Raw genomic sequence first — 19,845 nt, 5'->3', positions numbered from 1 at the left:
GCTAATGACACCAGGACCAGCCCCGCTGAAAATGCATGTGAGGAGAAGGAAAACGATCCTCTGGTCAAGAGAGTGCACCTACTGCACATAAACTCAATATATGCCTATGTGACATACCCAGATGGCAGAGAGAATACTGTCTCAATCAGAGACATGGCACCTTCAGGAACTGAGGTCCTAATCCCCACAATAAGCCTGGAACCTCTAATACCCCATGCAGGGTTCTGAATGACATGGTTCCGACCATGCAACCATCGGACCCTGAACCCCCAAGTCCCCCTTTGACTCCCAGCATCCAATACCCACAGGAGGCACAGAAGGTTCTGAAAGAGCAGAGTCTACTAGTTCTAAAGTGCTTGACCAGAATAACCAGGCCCTCAGACAGACTCAACTTGTCAATGATTGTAAAAATCTTGTATTGCTGAACGTGGTCTCTTTTTTCACCTGCAGGTTCTCTTCTGAAGGAAGGGATGAATGCAGTGAACTGAAATTCACTGCCTATGGGTAGATTAGATGACTGGCCCCTCCTCTTGGCTCCACCCCCAACCGTCCGGATATAAACCCTGTTTTCCCGCCTTACCTCCAATTTACCTGAAGACCATAGTAGATACCGGCTTTCGATTGGAGCTTTGACAAATCGTGTTGGGGTCCTGGAAAGCAAGACAGGAAAAACTAGAAAATACAGCCGACATATGGGTCATTGAAAAAAAGCAACTGATAGATAAGTTGGAATATTTAGAAAACTACAATCAGCACAATAATATTAGACTATTGGGCTGAAAGAGGGGGAGGAAGGGAAGGACTATCTGGAGTTCTTTGAACATTGGATCCCCGAAGAGAGAAAACACTTTAAGGAGCCATGGGAAGCCATGTTATGTGCCCGAGAATTACCCACAAGAATATAGATATGAACTGAACCCTTGAAAGAACCTATGAACGGAATGCCTGAGAAGCTGCTGAACAAAGTGGGGAGATTATGGATTTTACAATCAGTGATTTTGTGAAACAAATAAGACTATTGATGTTGCTGTTGTACATAGTTGCTGGGGTTTTGATGGAGTTTTATAATTACTAGAGGGAGTGGAGGGTTACATACTTTTTTCTTGTTTTTAAAAAATGTATAAATTGGAAAAAATAATGGGAGCTCGAGGCAGAAAGGGATATGCAAGGCTGCAGAGCAATTGGGAAAGGGAGAAGATGGCACATGAGATTCAAAATAGGAAGGAAGATGATGCATGTGCAGAGACAAGGTGTGCCAAATCAGAGGATAGGGATATTTTGAATGTTTTGCTTGCTATCCTTGATGTATTGGAGTTTTTAAGGTTTATTTTATTTTATCCAAGTTTGGGGAGGTTGGGCAGGGGTTTCATTTTTACTTTCACTTTCTTCTTTCTCTTCGTGGTTGGTGTGTACGTCGACATGGAGAGAGCATGAATGATGGAGAGGCATGAAGAGGGTGCTATCAAGACAAATAGGAGTGCTGTGGAGGTGAAAAGATAAGACATAAAAATACAAATGAATAAGACTGTCAAATGTATTAGTATCAATGTGAATGGCTTAAACAGCACCATAAAGAGGAAGAGGGTCCAGGCTCACCTTAAAAAATTGAGAGAAGATATAATATTTTTACAAGAAACTCACTTAATGAAACAAGAGCATGATAAACTCAAAAGAGCCTTGGTGGGGCAGATATTTTCTTCCTTCTTTAACTCTAAGGCTGGGGTGAGTAGCTATTTTAATACACAAAATGATTCTGGTTGTGGTGAGTGGCAGGGTTACAGTCCTGACTGGGAGATTTGTAATGCTACACTGCCAATTGCATTTGGAACCATGGACACTGCCGAATCTCTATGCACCAAACTCTGACTATGTACAGTTTATACAAAATGCTTTTTTAAAGGCTGCAGAGGGAAAACAGAATATACTAATTGAAGGAGATCTAAATTTCTGTCTGGACCTTGTTCTAGATAATATAACAAAAACATGAGCGTGGACCAAGGCAGTGAAAAGCACTCTGGCCTTTATGAAAGATTCAAATTTGATAGACATATTGAGGCAGAGGAACCTGCAGGTGAGGGACTACTCCTTTTATTCAAAGTCCCATGACTCTCACATCAGAATTAATTATTTTTTTTAAGCGCAGTTGGAAGGCAGAGTGCTTGAATCAGAATATTTAGCAAGGCTATTATCAGATCATTCACCTTGCAAATAACAATGCCTGAAAATCAGGCAAATGCCTCTAGATGGCGCCTTAATAGTACACTGTTGAAAAACTCAGATTTCTGTACCTTTATAAGGGATCAAATTGCTATGTTTTGTGAAACAAATTATCCTTCAACTAATAATAACTTTCTAATCTAGGCCTATCTAAGGGGGTGAATAATTTCTATACCAAAAGAATTTTTAAAAATCTGACTGAAGTAGAAACAGTGGAACAGGAGATCACAAAATTGGAAAAAGAATACCAAAACCAAGGATCAAATGAGAAATATCAGGAATTGGAAAACAAAAAACTAAATACAACACTCTGCAAACATATGGAGTAAAAAACGCTCTTGCGATCCAAGCAAAGATATTATGAACTAAGTGAAAAAACATAAGATTTTGGCATGGCAACTGAGAGCAAAAGAAACTTCAAGGATAATCAATGTGGTTCAATCAGGGCTGGACTCAGTAACATATAATACAAAAGAAATAAATGACACCTTTAAAAGTTTTTATGGGAAATTGTATGAATCCGAGGCTCCAGGAAACTTAGATAAAATTGATGAGTTCTTGGTGGGGATTGAGTTGCTGAGATTGGCCCAGAAGGACCAGATGGAATTAGATGCTCCTTTTTCCAGAGAATAAATCAAATGGGCCCTGGGAACATTACAAGCAAACAAGTTTCTGGGAGAGAACAGCTTCCCCCCTGAGTTCCATAAGAAATTAAAAGACCTATTGATACCATTCTCAATGGGCATAGTGAACCATGTGATGGAGAGGCTGACTCTTCCAGAATCTTTTTCAACTGCTATTATTACGGTAATACCCAAAAAGAACAGGGACTTGTTTGAAGCCATCCTCATACAGACATTTCTCACCACTAAACACAGATTACAAAATAATAGCCAAGGCACTGGTCAATAGATTGGGTTGGTACCTTCCAGATTAAGTGGGCTTCATTAGGAAGAGACACTGCTAACAACTTGAGCAGACTATTTAACATTATGCATTTGGCACAAGCAAAACATGATCCCAGTATAATAGTTTTCCAAATGCAGAGAAAACTTTTGATCGATTAGAATGACCTTTTTTTGTTTAAAGTATTGGAAAAATTTGCAATGGGACAAACGTTTATTAATTGGATAAGAACATTGTATGATAAGCTGCGGGAAAAAGTTAGCACAAATGGACAAATATCACCAACATTCACCCTCAGTCAGTCCAGCAGGAAGGGCTGTCCTCTGTCTCCAGGGCTGTTCGTCTTGGCAATTGAACCATTGGCAGAGGCCATTAGGAAAGATCTAGAGATAAATGGATTCAGAGTGGGCCATCTAGAGTACAAATTCAATCTAATGTTGCTGTACCTGATGGACCCGGCTGGGTCTCTACTGAAACTGCTCACCACACTGGAGAATTATGGTGCAATATTGGGCTATAAAGCCAACATAGAAAAAAGCAAGATCATGCCACTGAATAAATTTGACTATAAAGAATATAAGAAACAGTAATTTCTGTTGGCATGTAGGAGATGTAAAATACTTAGAAATCAAGATTGATAACCTGGAAAATTTATATAAACTTAACTACCTCCCTATACGGAAGAAGATTAAAGGTGACTTAATGAGATGGAGAGATCTGCCAATCCCCTCAATGGGAAGGGTTAAATTCATGAAGATGAAGGTGATGCCAGGACTCCAATACCTCTTCCAGTCTTTACCAATTCCATTACCACAATCCTTCTTTAAGACGTTGAATTATAACATAAGGATATTAATTTGGAATGGGTAAGAACCCAGGATAGCCTTATAGAAACTAACGTGGGATTACAGCTTGTTGGGGGGAGGGGTGTAATTTAAGACTATCTGATTTTAAGAAATACTACCTCGCACTCAGTTGAGGTTCTTTGCATCCTTCTTTGAGGAGGGGGAAATCACTTGCTTGAATGCAAATGGGATTGCATGCAATGGGGGAGGAAATGGCAAAAGATTTCATTTACAAATGTGATGCCAAATTAATAGGGGAAAAAATGGATAACCCCATACTGAAACATCTAATAAAAATCTGGCACAAGATCAATGAGTGTATTGGAGAGAAAGTGGAGATATCACCTAAGGTACCACTGACTCACAACAAATTGATGCTCATGAACATGGGTAACAAAATCCTGGAGATTTGACATCGGCAAGGGATCCGATATATTGAGGACTGCTTCTAAGGGAGGCAGCTTATGTCCTTCAAGCAGCTAAAAGGTAAATACTATTTGTCTTATGGGACCTTTCATTGTTTCCTCCAGTTAGGATCATTTCTAAGGGATAGTTTGGGCCCTGCAATGACCCCGCCTACACCTAGCGAGGTTGAAAGAATCCTTCAACAGAGAAACACACCCAAATTTATTTCAAGAATGTCCTCGGTACTCCAAGGTGAAAGCCCCAAGCAAGGGCTGCACAGATCAAGAGAGAAATGGGAGTCAGATCTAGACATCACAATTGATGAGAGATGCTGGTCAGATTGGTGTAGAGACAGTGTGACAACAGTGATCAATTGTAGATACACACTGGCTCAATACAACTTTCTGCATCAGTTCTACATCACACTTTAAAAGATTCACAAGGCAAAATCGGAGGTGCTGGAGACGTATTTCAGGAGTGGAGTGGAGCCAGGAACATCCGTTTACGCAACACAATTCTGCGCAAAGGTAGCCCCATTTTGGGAGGTTTTGGCCAATATACTAACCAGAATAACAAAAGTAACCTTTCCACTGGACCTAATATTGGGACCATCTGCTTGGGAACCTTATGGACATAAGCTACAAATTAACCAAATTCCAAATTCAATTCATATTTATCTCTTTGTCCATAGCAAAAAATGTATAGCGATAACTTGTAAATCTGACTCCCCTCTTCTTATCAGTAGGTGGACTACCAAGATGCACAGCTAAATTCCCATGGAATAAAAATCATGTAAAGTCTTAGAAACTGACATAGTGCCTTTATTAAAATATGGCAGCCATATCTGACATACACAGGAGTACAACTGTAGCCACATCCCAACAAAAATTACCAATAGATGGATTAATAAATGAAATTACATAAAGGGTGGCTCCATGGCCTCCATGGTCTCTCATCAAAAGTGCCAACACTGTACCCAGCCTTTTTTTTTTCTTTTCTTTTTCGTAAGGGTGTGGGAGAAACACCACGTGTATGTAGATTGTTGGGAGATATCTGTGTATTTTCTAACAGTCTGTGATGTTATCTCCTTGTTTATTGATGGAAAACGAAAAATAAAATATTTTTTTAAAGTACCTAAGGAAGTTGTTACAAATGTGAATTCAAGTGGAAAGACATCCACAAGGAAGAATGAAGATGACTGAAGAACATTCTAACTACAGAATCAGTACTTTTGACGTTCTTTGATGCATCAAGAAAGACAAACATATCTACAGATGCTTCAAAAGGTGGAATAGGTACCGTACTATTTAGGTTATAGGAGAAGATTGGAGGCCAATAGCATATGCATCAAGGATGATGACAACATCTGAATGTTGATATGCACAGATCAAGAAAAAGTGTCTAGGACTGGCCTATGGACTCAAGCAATTCCACAGTTATGTGTATAGTCTACCAATATTCATGTCAGAGACAGACCACAAGCCATTAATAGCAATAATCAAGAAAAAATATTAAAGAAATGTCACCAAGAATCCAAAGACTGATGATGAATCTACAATGTTATGACTTGGAATTGGTGTACACACCAGGGAAACTTATTGGGTTAGTTGATGCATTATCCAGGGCAATGATGCAGAGTGAAGCACCCAATGAAAATTCCACAGAGAAAGATGTGAACTTCCATGTGAATCTGATCGCTGAATCTCTTCGCATATTTGACATGAAATCCAAGCAGATCACAGCTGAAACAGAAAAGGACACATTTCTACAGAAGGTCATCAAGAATCAAGAAGGATGGCTTAGAGGTGAATGCCAGCCATATTACAACAACAGAGCTGAGCTGAGTGTTGTAATTCCTCAATCACTGCAACAAGAGATGCTGAAAAGAGTGCATGAGGGATACCTGGGAATGGAAAAATGGAAGAGGAGGGCCAGAACTGCTGTTTATTGGCCAGGGATAAATGCTGACATTTGACAGGATGGTTTCAAGCTGTGGGACCTCTTTGAAACATCACACAAAGCAGGCAAAGGAATCCATGATAATAACTGATGTACCACAGAACCATGGCAGAAAGGTGGGATTGATCTGTTCCACATGGATGGAAAGAATTACTTGCTAGTTATTGATTATCTATTGAACTATCTGGAGATTTCCTAGCATGTGTGCTGCTTGTGTGTCCAATATGTGAAATCAATCTGGACCAGGCTACAGTTGTAGAGAATTCCAGAACTTTGCAGAAGAGTATGATTTCCGACATGTGACTTCAAGTCCTCTGCATCCCCAGTCAAACATCAAAGCAAAGAAAGGAGTTCACATAGTCAAACAGTTGCTCAAGAAAGCACTAGGCAATGGTTTAGATCCTTATCTAGCTCTATTGAGTTACAGAACTTCACCACTTAACCATGGCATATCACCCGCTGAGCTTCTGATGGGATGTAGAATACGCACCACACTTCCTTACTCTGCAGACCCAAACAAGAACTGAGATGATGAAGATGTCAAATGGAAACAAAACCATCTGCAAGGGAGGAACAAGGCAAACTATGATGTCAGTGAGAAGCTCAGGGCCACTGGGCCAACATGACACTGTGAGACCATGAGATTCCAACACTTGGGACAAAAAGGCTACAGTTCTGGAGGAAGTAAATCCAAGATCCTACACTGGCAGAACAGAGGAGGGTAAAACACTGAGGAGGAATCAAAGGAGCCTGCTGAAAATGCCAGACATTCTGCAGGAATAGACAGATACAGAGGATTCAGCCTATACAGCAACAGAGAAAGCACCACCCATGCTAGACAGTAGTGGAGTGGACCAGCAGAGCCATCACAAGCACCTGTGAGCCGACACAAGCACCTATCTTACACAAGTTGTCAAAGCACCTGACAGACTGAATCTAGAAAAGGAAAAAAAACTACACCCTTAAAAGTTTGTGCTGCAGATGTTCGTGTTGTGTTTGTGTTAAATTTTAAATTAAAATACTGTATTAATATGTCATGTTAGATTAAACATCTCAAGAAAAGGGGATGTAGTGATAGAATGCTACCACCATGAGGAGTCAGAGACGGAGTGTGTGGCATTGGCATCTGGGCAATGTTACATCTTGGGTAGATTCAAGATGGATGCCTCCACATGAGAACCTGTCTGTGTGTGTTCTGATCTTAGTGTTGTTTGCTTAGTTAATAAATCTAGTTATTTAAAAATAACCTAAATTTCTTTATTGTAATAAAAGAAATATCGCTAACAGGAAGGGAAGATTTAGAGCAGTATGCACCAAATGCTGCTTAATGAGACTAGCTCAGAGAAGCAACTTGGTCAGCATGTAAGAGTTGGGTGAAAGGTCATGTTTCCATGCTGTTTAGCATTATGACTCAAAAGACCACTGTGGGAAATTATCATTTTTTTTTTCCTTTTCAACTACGTATTTTTTCATTATGTATGGTACCAAATATTGATCACAGTTCTCACCCAAAATGCCGTATCAGCTATCATATCTATACCTGCTTATCCAAACTTTCCTCATTGCTATAGCTTAATTCTATTCCTTCTCTAATCGATCTTTAATTTTTTTTTTGTCTTCCTTTATGATCTTTATTGTCTATGTGCCTTGGTAAAAAGTGATTGGGTTAACACAACAGATTACTCAGTGTCATGTTTTTATTTGAATTATTTTATGGTGTATTATTGTTGACAACAAAATGACACTTATTTTCCATCACTAAGAGTACTGGAGAAGATGATGATGAACTGCCTTCTCGGACTTCTGCAGATCTTCTGATAAAAATTCTTTGCAATAGTGTTGCGTAGGGAACTCCAGGATTTATATCCAGTGAAGAAAGACATGAGTTGGGGGAAATGAGTATTTATAATGGGTAGTGAGCCAGATCAAGTTGGTTTCAACCTCATTCTTTATATTGATTAAATAATTTACACCCACCATCATCTTAAACTGGAGGAAGGTTTCACCAATCATTCAGATATATTTCTATCATAATATCAGAATATTCCAGAAAGATTGGTTTGATAATTAATAATGCATTTTAAAGCATTTTAAACCCTAGTTTAAAACTGAATTTTCCAGTTGTTTGAGATTGCATGTTGCGAGATTGATGAACTAATGGCGAGGCACGCCAATTTTAAACTTATGTATTTTTTATCTCTTTATTTTCTGTGAATTTTTTTCACATTGTTCAAGACTGCTGGTTGTTTGAATTACAGATAACAGGGGTTTTACTGTAATTTAATATTTCATGTATCTCTTTACATCATCAGGAAAATTTCTCCTTAACAGACTCTATAATCTAAATAAAGATGAGATTAATTTCAATATAATACGTAGATTTCAAGCGGAAGAAGCAAAGGCAAAACTTAAAAAGTGAGTATATAAATTTTTAGCAATATTTGTTATTTTATTTCTGGTTCACATTGAAACTATTTTTCCCTTTTATCCTGATTTGCTCTTCTTGGTCCTATTCAACAGCCATTGAAATTCACCACCATAAGTAAAATAACAACATGTAACTTTTTCAAGCTTTGCCAAACTGAACTATTGCAAGATCAATTGTGAAAAGCAAAAATAATCCACTCTTTCTTTACTCAAACCATTGTCTTAAATCCCTCATTTATTCACTCCAACTTATCTCCTATTTTCAAGGAGTCATGGATTTATTTACTTTTAAAGCTCAATTTACATGACCAACAGACTTTATAGCTTCCCATTCTTTTGCAAGATCACTACTGGGCCAAACCCTTAAGGTTACCCCCTTCTCTATTTCTCAGCTGCAACTTTCTCCAGTTCATCATATGCCTCTCTTCAAACATTTGCTATACGGTGATTCATTCCTTCTCCTCTGAGAAGTCTAGGCATCATCCTTCTTATTTATCTTCACATTCTATCAAAATTGATAATACCATTCTATATAACAATCTTAAGATCATAAGATAGAGGAGTGGAATTAACTCATCGAGTCTGTCCCACTATTTACTATTCTTTTTAGCACCATTCTCCTCTCTTCTTCCCATAACCCTCGATTCCTTACATAATCAGGAACCTACTTACCTTTGTCTTAAATATACCCACTGACTTGGCCTCCACACCTGTCTGTGACAATGAATTCCACAGATTCACAGCAATGGGTCAAGAGATCCCTCTTTATCTCTGTTCCAAAGGGGCATTTTGTATTCCAAATGGTGCCCTCTGGTCCCAGACTCCCCCACCATAGGAAACATCTTCCATATCCAATCTATCCAGGGATTTCAGTATTCGATAAGTTTAATGAGATCCCCACTTGTTCTTCAGAACCAGAGAGTCCAGCCTCAGAGCCAAGAAAAGCTCCTCCAATTTTAACTCTTTCATTCCAGGGACCATTATTGCAAACTTCCTCTGGAACCTCTCCAATGCCAACACATCCTTCTTTAGATAAGCAGCCCAAAACTCACAATATTCCAGATGCTGTCTGATCAATGCTTTATAAAGCCTTAACATTAGATCCCTGCTGTTATGATCGTTCCCTCTCAAAATGAATGCCAGCATTCCATTTGTCTTCTTTTCTACCAATTCTACATGCAAGTTGACTGTTAATTTTGGGCTCATAAGTCCCTCTGCACCTCTGAATAAGCCATTCACCATTTAGAAAATAGTCCAATAAAGTGCATGATCATACACCTTTCCTTGCCCGATCTCATTACCTCTCTATGTTCTTCTGCAGGCTAAATTCTTCCTCATCACTACCTTCCCTCCCTCCTATCTTTGTATCATTCACAAACCTGGCTACTACTAATACCTCCACAATATCTTCAGCTACCTCTTTAAATACCTGGCTACACTACAGGCATCTGGGGTCCACTTGCAGCTAGTGAGGAAACAAAGATCTTAGTCAAGGCCCCGGCAAGCTCTTCTTGGATATTTCAGTAGCTCGGGATACTGTATGTCCCATCATGTCTTGAGGATATTCACCTAATGCTCTTCAAAAGACCCAACCACATTTCTTTCTTGACCTCAAGATGCCCTAACACATTAGCATTCTTCATTTTGCTCTCATTATCCTCCACCTCCTTCTCCTTGGAGCATACCTGTGCAAAATTACTCATTTTAGTTATGCTAAAGCTATGCAGGATCATAGTAAGAAGGCGCCTTACACTATCAACAGTATTAGACACTTTAGCTTATCGAAGATGTATGGCTGTAATGGAATGTCATAAAGTTTATTCAGTCAGAAAGGGCTGACTCCACACTTTTCTCATAATGCACTGGAAACACTGGCTGAGAAGTTGTAAAAAAGAGGTGTCATCTGCCTGCAGGGAAGCAGATGTCACTCCAAGTAACATTGTGAAGGTACATGGAGAAGTTAATTTTGGGTAGAAGTGCACAGGGACCTTGACGAGATCTTCGTATCCTCACTAGCAACAAGGGAGATTCCAGAGGAACTAGAGACTATCCAGTCTTGTTCAATTATTTAAGGTGGGAAATAAGGATAATTCAGTAAATTATAGAGCAATGAATCTCATGTCAGAGAAGCTATTGGAGAAGATAGTTGGGATTTATGCACATTTGGAAAGGTAGGGTCACATTAAGGTGAGTCAACATGGCCTTGTGAGGGCTGGTCATGTCTTACAAATTTGATCGATATTTTTGAGAAGGTGATGTAGACAGTTGATGAGGGCAGTGGATGTTGCCAACATGGACCTTAGGAAGGTATTTGACAAGGTCACTCATAGTCGGCTGATCAAGAAATTAAAAAGGATACCTATCATACAGCATCTTTGACCTACCACCATCAGGTAGGAGGTACAGTGCATCAAAAATAGGACTGCCAAACTGAGAAATAACTTCTTCCAGCAGGCTATGAGATAGATGAATGGTATCCTGTAACCTTGATCTCTTATTAATGAAATTGAGTAAGTTATTCCAGAATATTTTATTCATATTTTTTTATGTATGTATGTGCTGCCTGACAAGTGCGTATTGTGTGTGTGTGTGTGTGTGTGTGTGTGTGTGTGTGTGTGTGTGTGTGTGTGTGTGTGTGTGTTTGTGTGTGTGTGCGCGCGCGCGCCATGGTCCAGAGAAACATTGTTTCACCTGTTTGTATATGTGCATCCAGATGAGAATAAACTTGAACTTGAACTTGGTTTGGATTCAGAATTGGCTTGCCCATATAAAACAGAGGATAGTTTTGGGAGCATTTTACTTCTGCCTGGGACCCATGAATACTTCTACAGGGACTGTTGTTGGGACCCTCTTTTTCGTGATATATATAAATGATAGGTGCATTAGTAAGTATATGGATGAATCAAAAAATGGTGGAGTTGTGGACAGTGAGGAAGGCTATCAAAGAATACAATAGATTAATTACAGATATGTTTAGTGTGGTGTTGCCCTTTGGGAGGTCAAATGTAGGGGGATTGTATCTGTAGGGGCAAATTACTCTTAAAGGCAGGATTCTTAAGAAGCATAGGGATCTGGGGATCCAGGCCTGAAGTTCTTTCAAAATTGAAAGAATGAAAGTGTATGGCCTGCTTCCCTTTGGGGCACTAAATATTAAAATAAATGAGTCATATTGCAGCTGTATATAATTTTGGTCAGTCTGCACTTAGAGTATAATGCGACATTTTGATCACTACAATACAGAAATAATGTAATGGCTTTAGAAAGAGATTTATTAGGATGCTGTTTGTATTAGAAGGTATGAGCTATGGGGAGAGTTTGGACAAACTTGGGTTGGAAGGAAGACCTGATAGAAGTTTATAAAATGACAGGGTAGACAGTCAGAATATTTTTCCCAGCTAAAAATATCGCATATTAGTGAACATGTATTTGAAGTAAAGGAGGAAAGTTTAAAAGAGATGTTCATGGCAAGTTTTTTTTACACAGAGGGTGGTAAATGCCTGGAACGGGTTGCCAGTAGTAGTGTTGATAGGTAGCCAATATAATAGTAGTGTTTAAGATGTGTCTAGATGGACACATGTACTGTATATGCAGGAAATTGAAGAATATGGATCATGTGCAAACAGTAAAATTCAATTTAAGCATCACATTATAGGCCAAAAAGGCTGTTCCTGTACTACACTCAATTACTACTTCTTGTCTTCCAATCTCATGGATGTAAAATCTAATATTCTGTTTTGATTGTTTTAAAACATGTGGTCACAGAGAGGAAATGCAAACTAAGCGTAGATAGCATCCAAAATCAGGATCAAACCCAGGTTCCTAGAATTCAAAGGCTGCTTTGCTCCTTGGTCAAAGTGGTAGACTTCAATAGACAGCCCATTAAAATCAGAAATGCACAAAATCCAAAAACTGTGGAAATGCAATGGTCATGAAGGTTTTTAGGGCTGTGTACCATTCCAGAGATGCAGAGGTGTGGATTAGAATAAAGGAAGGATTTAAAAACAAGGATGATGATTTTAAAATTTAAATATAATAACCAGAGGGATACATTTTAAGAAATGATATAATAACTGAAATGTCGGCTGAGAATTCTTCAGATGTGAAAATGTTTTGATAATGTGGTGTTTTCTTAGACAAACTGAGCAAGATGTTTTAAAAGAAGCAGAAAATCAACCATCAGAATCCATGGAAATAAAAGGAATTGAAGGTATATTGCTTTATGAAAACAACTGAAGTCTATATTGTGCTAAATGTAAATAAATGTTTATTCTTTTTAACTTGCACAATGATTCCTAGAGTATTGAAAATATCAGTTTAATGGATAGCACTTTGTTATTTTAGAACTACTTAATTCAAATTAGCTTGTACTTTATTTGTAGCATGAATTCCTACTTTGTTCTGATTTTAATATTTAACTCAAAAACATTGGGAAATTTTTTTAGTTCTTCAGTTGTAGGAGTCAATGAACTTGAAAAGCTGGAAAACTTCAGGAGAGGCTCAATGGCGCAGCTGGCAGAGCTACTGCCTAATAGCTCTAGTGACCTTGGTTCAATCCTGACCCTTGAAGCTAACTGCATGGATTTTGTACATTCTCCCTGTGATTACATGGATTACTTCCAGGTGCTCCAGAGATTCGCAGGGGTGATCGGTTCTAGACTGTTGCTGGTGTGTAGCAGAATTGTAGAATCTGGTGGAAGAAGGATTAGGGTAAATGGGTATTTGATATTTGGCACAAATTCAATAGGTTGAAGGGCCAGTTTCCATGCTGTATGACTTTAATATCTGGGGTTTTAATTATCTTTATATCTCCTGATTAAAGACTACAGATGAGCCTCATGTTACTGCCGAGCAGGTTGCAGAAATTTATCCAAAATTTCACTCTTACAGAATTTATGTGGGGAAAAAATAAACACAAAATACAAGAGAAACAATTTTTATTTTTAGTCACTTAATACCTTATTGATTGGTTTGGCTTCACAGCCGGATTCTTCCTTTGCCACAGAATCTCCTGTCCAAGGATATGTGAACAGATGACTCAGAGTACAGCACTGTTTTGCTCTTCATCTGTTAGACATTTTCCAACCAAACCATGCCATGATGCATCCATTTGGTATACTTTCCACAATATAGCTGTAGGAGTTCAGTATTAAAAGACATGCCATATCTCCTCAAACTCCTCAGAAAGAAGGGGTATTGGTGTGCCTTCTTCACATTTGCCTTGATGCGCTAGTCCCAGGAGAGGTCCTTCTATTGTGACTTCTTTTAGCAGAGGAGTGGACATTTGGATTGAGCGAATCATCAGCTTTTCAATTGTATTACATTGTTCTTCGCTTGGCACATTGGAGTAGTAGTGCCTTGGTGTCAGAATTCCAGGGACCAGGATTTAACCATGGTCTTGGTGACATTCAGTGTGTCATTTATGCATTCTCTCCATGACTGCCTGAGTTTCCCAAATATGGGCTGTTGTGGAATTGGCCAGAGTAAATTACTCATTAATGTAGGATAATGACAAAAGGAATCGAAGTGGAGTAACTGGAGATTTGTGAAAGAGAAAAAGGGAAGTGAGGAAGATGAAATGGGTCTAACAGGTTTAATCCCCTGGGACTTGGCATGAATCCTATGGACCAAATGGCCTCCTGTATCACTACAATTATAGGTTAAGACTCCCCAGTGAACATGGCAGTGGTAATGTGTTGACTATGAAAAGCAAAGACAAAATGATTAGTAAAATATAAATTTATTGAATGTTGAGTTAAGACAAAAGATAAAATTATATTACTTATAAACTAACTTTCCTAAATTTAGAGACTATATTACATTTTAATTTTTTTTTTAAAGTGCAATAATGTGTCCTATCATCTTAATTTGCCCACTTCTGTTATTTATCAGTCGTCAGATGCCGAAGTATTAGTTGATTTCCATATCTTTAAAAGTGAATGACAAAAGATCATCATGCCTGGTTTATAATAACTTGCATTTCAACTGCAGCTGTTGAAGAAATTGAAACAACTTCCCAATTTAAATCAGTAGTGCAACCCTCAGCAGAAACAGATGATCAGCCACCTCCAACTGAAAGTGCACTTGAATCCAAACCTTCATTTGAGCTACAACAGGCAACAGCAGCAGAATCAGAAGTGGCACTTTCTCCAACAATAGCATTTGAACCACTATCAGAACGAGAGCCAGGTCAGGCCAGAAAATGACTAAATTTCCAGTTAAAACATCATGTAGTAAAACCCCTTTATCTGGAATTCAAGCAATCGGCACCCTCAAGCAACCAGCAAAAAAATCGAGGAAAATAAATAGGTAGAAAATATGGGTCTAAAATTGGCATGCCTTGCATGCCAATCCATGCCACGCATAGTGTCAAGCAACCAGAAAATACACTTATCTGGCATCTACCAATCCTCATGCATGCCAGATACCAGGGGTTTTACTGTATTTTATAAATACTTGAGATTTGTGATGTCATTTTAATGGGAAATATACTTTCCATGATGTTTAGTGGATATAAAATCATATTAAAAATGTTGAACATTTAGGGCAAATTGGATCCGTAAAATTTTCTTTAATTGACCTAATTGAATTACAAGTTATGCTACAAAGTTACACATGTTAAAAGAAAATCGCAAGTACAAGTGAATTATTTTATGAATTTAATTTTTCAATATTTACATTTTTGTTTCAAATCCAGTAGAAGCAGATTCTAGTCAATGAAACTCGTGCCACCCAATTATGGATTTGCATAGAATAAGTTGCTTTTTCAGTTGCATGAATAAGTAACCATAATGAATTTGAAAAGGGGCTAGAAATACTGTCATAATTGAGAACTGCTGCTATTAGAAATGTACCAAGGAATTTGTTAGTAACTTTGGTTATGCTATATTCAGTTCCTTCATCCCATACTTTTGCCCTATGATATTTTATGATATGCATTTAGTAGTTAATTTGTTATTTTGTGGAGACATATAAAATATTTGTTCAAAGTCTTTGCAATTTCCTTATTTCTCTTTATTAGTTTCCCAGTCTCATCCTCAACATTTACCTTAGCTATAGTATATAGATGTAGAAATTATTTTCTGTCTTTATATTTCCAACAATCAGTTCCTTTATTATTGGTTGAGTCACTATTTTCAAAGTTTTCCCATCTTCTGGCCCATCATTAATCTTCCCAACATGTATGCCCTCTGTAACTAAGGAAATTAAAGTGGATGTCAAGATCTTCAAATTGTTTTTCTCAATGAGATATATCTTTTTAGAATTGCAAAACATCTCATTATACGTCTGACACTCCTTAACTATAATCTTACATTGAATTTACTTTCTAAGCTATATTTATCTCTCCTGATCACTGTGGATTCTCAAGAAAAAACTTAGGAAAGCTAGAAGGAGGCATGAGAAAATCTTGGCAGGTAGGATTAAGGAAAACTCAAAAGTGTTCTAAATGTACATAAAAAACAGAATGATGACTAGAGTGAGGGTTAGACCAATTACCAATAAAGGGGTGAACATATGCTGGGGCCAGAGGAGGTAGGAGAGGTCCTAAATGAATATCTAGCTTCAGTGTTTACAAGGGAGAGAGACTTTGGTGAATGTAAGGTCAGTATACAACAGCCTGGACTTCTGGATGCCTATGACATGAAGTAGCTGCTTCAATCACTTGCTCCTACATAATCAATATTCTTTTACTCCCCTGCTTTTCTTTCAAATTTTCAGTGTGTCGGGTTTCATATTTATATTTTTTACTTACGTTAAAATGGATACAAGGAGCAACAAGGCTGGAAAAAATTGAAAGAAGCAAGAAACACTGGCTAACCTACCTTCCGAGAATTTATCCAAAGCACTTGCTCAAATTAAACAGATGATTGCTGAAGAATTCAAGGCTTTAAATGCTAAGCTCACAAAACTGAAAGATAAGCTTGAGCAAGTTTGCCATTCTGTTGAAAAACAAGGTGAGGATCTGTCTTCTGTAGAATCTACTTTGAATGATTTTAGTGATCAGGTTTGGCACTTGGAAGACGCTACCTCAGCATTAACTAACAACAACGAGAAGTTAATGGGAAAAGTCGTCGACTTGGAAAGTTGAAGCAGATGTCAAAATCAGCATATCTTGGGCTTATCTGAAGACACTGAGATTGGGCAACTTACTACATTTTTTTCAGATCTGCTTGTAATGGTATTCAGAAAGGTGATGTTTCCATCTCTTCCCAAATCTGGGCAAAGGCTGCATTTGGTGACATACATTTACACCGATATCAAACAAAGGAATACTTGATCCGTGAAGTTCTTCGGCAGGGAAATTGGAAATTAAATCAAAAAGAGGATGGGTAGGACAAGTACTAAAAAAGCAAATGGAGAAGCGATTCTAATTAATAAAAATAAACCAATAATAATAGAAGAGATGTTACAAACCGGAAGATTTGTAATGGCACATTGTAAAATTTATGCTGAATCATGGAAGTTTATGAATATCTATGCACCAAATTATGTTGCATAGATGCAAAAATGATTATGATGCCTTTATGAAAGATTTATTTTTAAAAAGCAGCAGTAGGGAGACCAAATATATTTGATGGAGGAGAATATAATTTCTGTCTAGATCCAATAGTGAATAAATCAGCCAGAGCAGTGACAAGAGCAAAAGTTGCAAAAACAACACTATCATTTACGAAGTATTTAAATTTGATTGATATATAGAGACAACATAACCCCATAGAAAGAGACTACTTGTTCTACTCAAGGGTACATGATTCACATACAGAATTGATTTGTTTTTAAAGTCTGCCCAGTTAAAAAGTAGAGTGGTAAAAACAAAATATCTGGTGAGACTTCTATCTGATCATTCACCATTAACTTTAACTATTGTAATAATGGAAAAACAAGAAAATGGTGTCTCAATAGCACATTGTTGAAAAAGGATTTTTGTGAGTTTATTAAGAGAGAAATATTTTGTGAAACCAATCCTTTGTCTACTGATGATAGCTTTTTAATATGGGGTTGTAGCGATGTGCTACACACAGCGCTAAAACAATAACGACAGGCATGTTTAGAGTTGTACTCAAGGCTATTTTATTCAGGCCTCAGACCCAAGCTTATATCCATTTCCCATTTCTGCCGCTTGCTGCGGAAATGATGTCATCCGTACATACAAAGGACTCTTCCCGCGAGAGGACTTTTCCTCTCAATGAAGGAGGCCCAGGACCCTCTTAGGAGCTGTCTTCCCTGCCGATGTGAGACCACCATTTTGGAAGCAAATTTGCTTGTGTTGTAAGAAGACTGCCACATAACCCCCCCCCCCCCCAGAACTGGCGATACACCTCCCAATACCCAAAGTCTGGATTAGTCTCATTTGGGTGGCCTGCCTCTATGCCATGGTGCCTGGACCTCTACCAGTTGAGCCAAGTCCATATAGGCCAGTTTAAGATGGTCTACCGTAAAAACCTCCCCTTTCCCCCCATGTCCAAGATGTATATGGACCCGTTGTTCTTGACTATCTTGAATGCCCGATGTCCCCTCCCATACAAAAATGAACGAAGTTCTGTAAACCTTTAGGCACGCAGGTCCGGGTCCATCCATGCTGTGATGTTGGCATGGAGGCCAGGGTACCGAGCCTCTCACATAGTCTGTCCAGGACTGCTGCAGATTCTTCCTCTTGTCCCCCTCCCCTACCTGTGGGGCTAGTACAAACTCACTGGAGATGACCAGGGGTGCTCTGTAAATCAGTTCTGCTAATGAGGTGTCCAGATCTTCATTGAGCATTGTCCAGATTCCTAGCAGGACACAGGGAAACTCATCTGCCCAGTTTGGCCCATTCAGGCAAGCCATGAGCACCGACTTTAAGTACCTGTGGAAACACTCTACTAACCTCTTTGGCTGCGGGTGATATCCAGTCATGTGGTATAGCTGCATTCCCCACAGGCTAGCCAGGGCTGACCACAGGCTAGAGGTGAATTGAGCACCTCTGTCGGAGGTTATGTGGGCCAGTAGTCCGAAATGTGCCACCGAGGTAGTGATAGGTGCTTGGGCACTTGAGTCAGCAGTTGTGTCGGTGAATGGGGCTGCCTCTGGCCATCTCATGAAATGATCCACCATGGTGAGGAGATACCATGCTCCTCATGACACTGGCAGGGGCACCACAATGTCTACATGGATGTGTTCAAACCTTTAGCGGGTGGGTTCAAACTGCTGAGCTGTAGCTTTGGTGTGCTGCTGTACTTTGGTTGTTTGGCACTGCGTCCACATTTTTACCTATCAAGGATTTGCTTTTGGAGGCCATGACACGTGAACATGCTGGTGATCATCAGGTCAGTTGTCCTGATAGACAGGAACACCAGCCCAAATATGGAGTTGAAAACTCACCGTCTCTAGGCTGCCGGGACAAGGGACAAGGTTGACTGGTAGCCACATCACACAGGAGGGTCTTCTCACCTGGACCTATGGGGATGTCTTGCAGTTGAAAATCTGAGACTGTGGTCCTGTATCTGGGCATCTCATAGTCCACTTGCTGAGCCTTTGCCAGTGCTGCAAAGTCTATCCCCTGGGACAAGGTCTGGATGATTGAACTGGAAAGTGCATCCGATATGATGTTGTCCTTCCCCGAGACATGCGTGATGGTTGTTGTGTATTCAGAGATGTAGGACAGACGTTGCTACTGGCAGGCTGACCAAGAATCAGACCACTTTGCAAACGCAAAATTCAATGGCTTGTGGTCTGTGAAATAGTGAACAGCCTTCCTTCTAAGAAGTACCTGAAATGCCAGATGGCCAGGTACTGCACCAACATCTCCCAGTTGAAAACACTGTATTTAAGCTCAGATGGCCTAAGGTGCTTACTGAAAAATGCCAGGGGTTGCTAGTGCCCTTCGATCAACCATTTCAGAACCCTACTGACTGCTGTGTTGTATGCCTCCACGGTGAGGCGGTCAGGACGTCTATCCTGGGGTGAGTTAGTAGCACGGCATTTGCCAGGGCTTCCTTCACCTTTACAAAGATGGCTGTGGAAACTTCATCCCAAGTAATGTTTTTGGTCTCACATGACATCAGGGTAAACAAGGGACACATGATGTGGGTCACTGGGAATGAAACGG

At 39.2% G+C, this 19,845-nt stretch overlaps 1 protein-coding gene across 17 annotated transcripts in view; it reads left to right on the top strand.

Annotated features, from left to right (window-relative positions):
• Positions 1-19,845, top strand: part of ak9 (adenylate kinase 9) — a 371,922-nt gene that overhangs the window by 193,847 nt on the left and 158,230 nt on the right. For 16 of the 17 annotated variants that reach the window (XR_011340758.1, XR_011340759.1, XM_069887555.1 and 13 more), the window contains 3 exons: positions 8,645-8,747; positions 12,893-12,966; positions 14,748-14,945. Coding sequence is in view for 15 of the 17 variants with exons in the window: in XM_069887555.1 (XP_069743656.1) it covers positions 8,645-8,747; positions 12,893-12,966; positions 14,748-14,945 (375 nt within the window). In the remaining 2 variants the exon portion in view is untranslated. The remainder of the gene's footprint in view (positions 1-8,644; positions 8,748-12,892; positions 12,967-14,747; positions 14,946-19,845) is intronic. The other variant, XM_069887562.1, reaches the window with a different exon arrangement.

The sequence above is a fragment of the Narcine bancroftii genome, chromosome 6 (assembly GCF_036971445.1).
Source record: "Narcine bancroftii isolate sNarBan1 chromosome 6, sNarBan1.hap1, whole genome shotgun sequence".
NCBI classification, from domain to species: domain Eukaryota; kingdom Metazoa; phylum Chordata; class Chondrichthyes; order Torpediniformes; family Narcinidae; genus Narcine; species Narcine bancroftii.
Note: the sequence above shows the minus strand (reverse complement) of the source record. Positions and strands in the feature narration are given on the sequence as shown.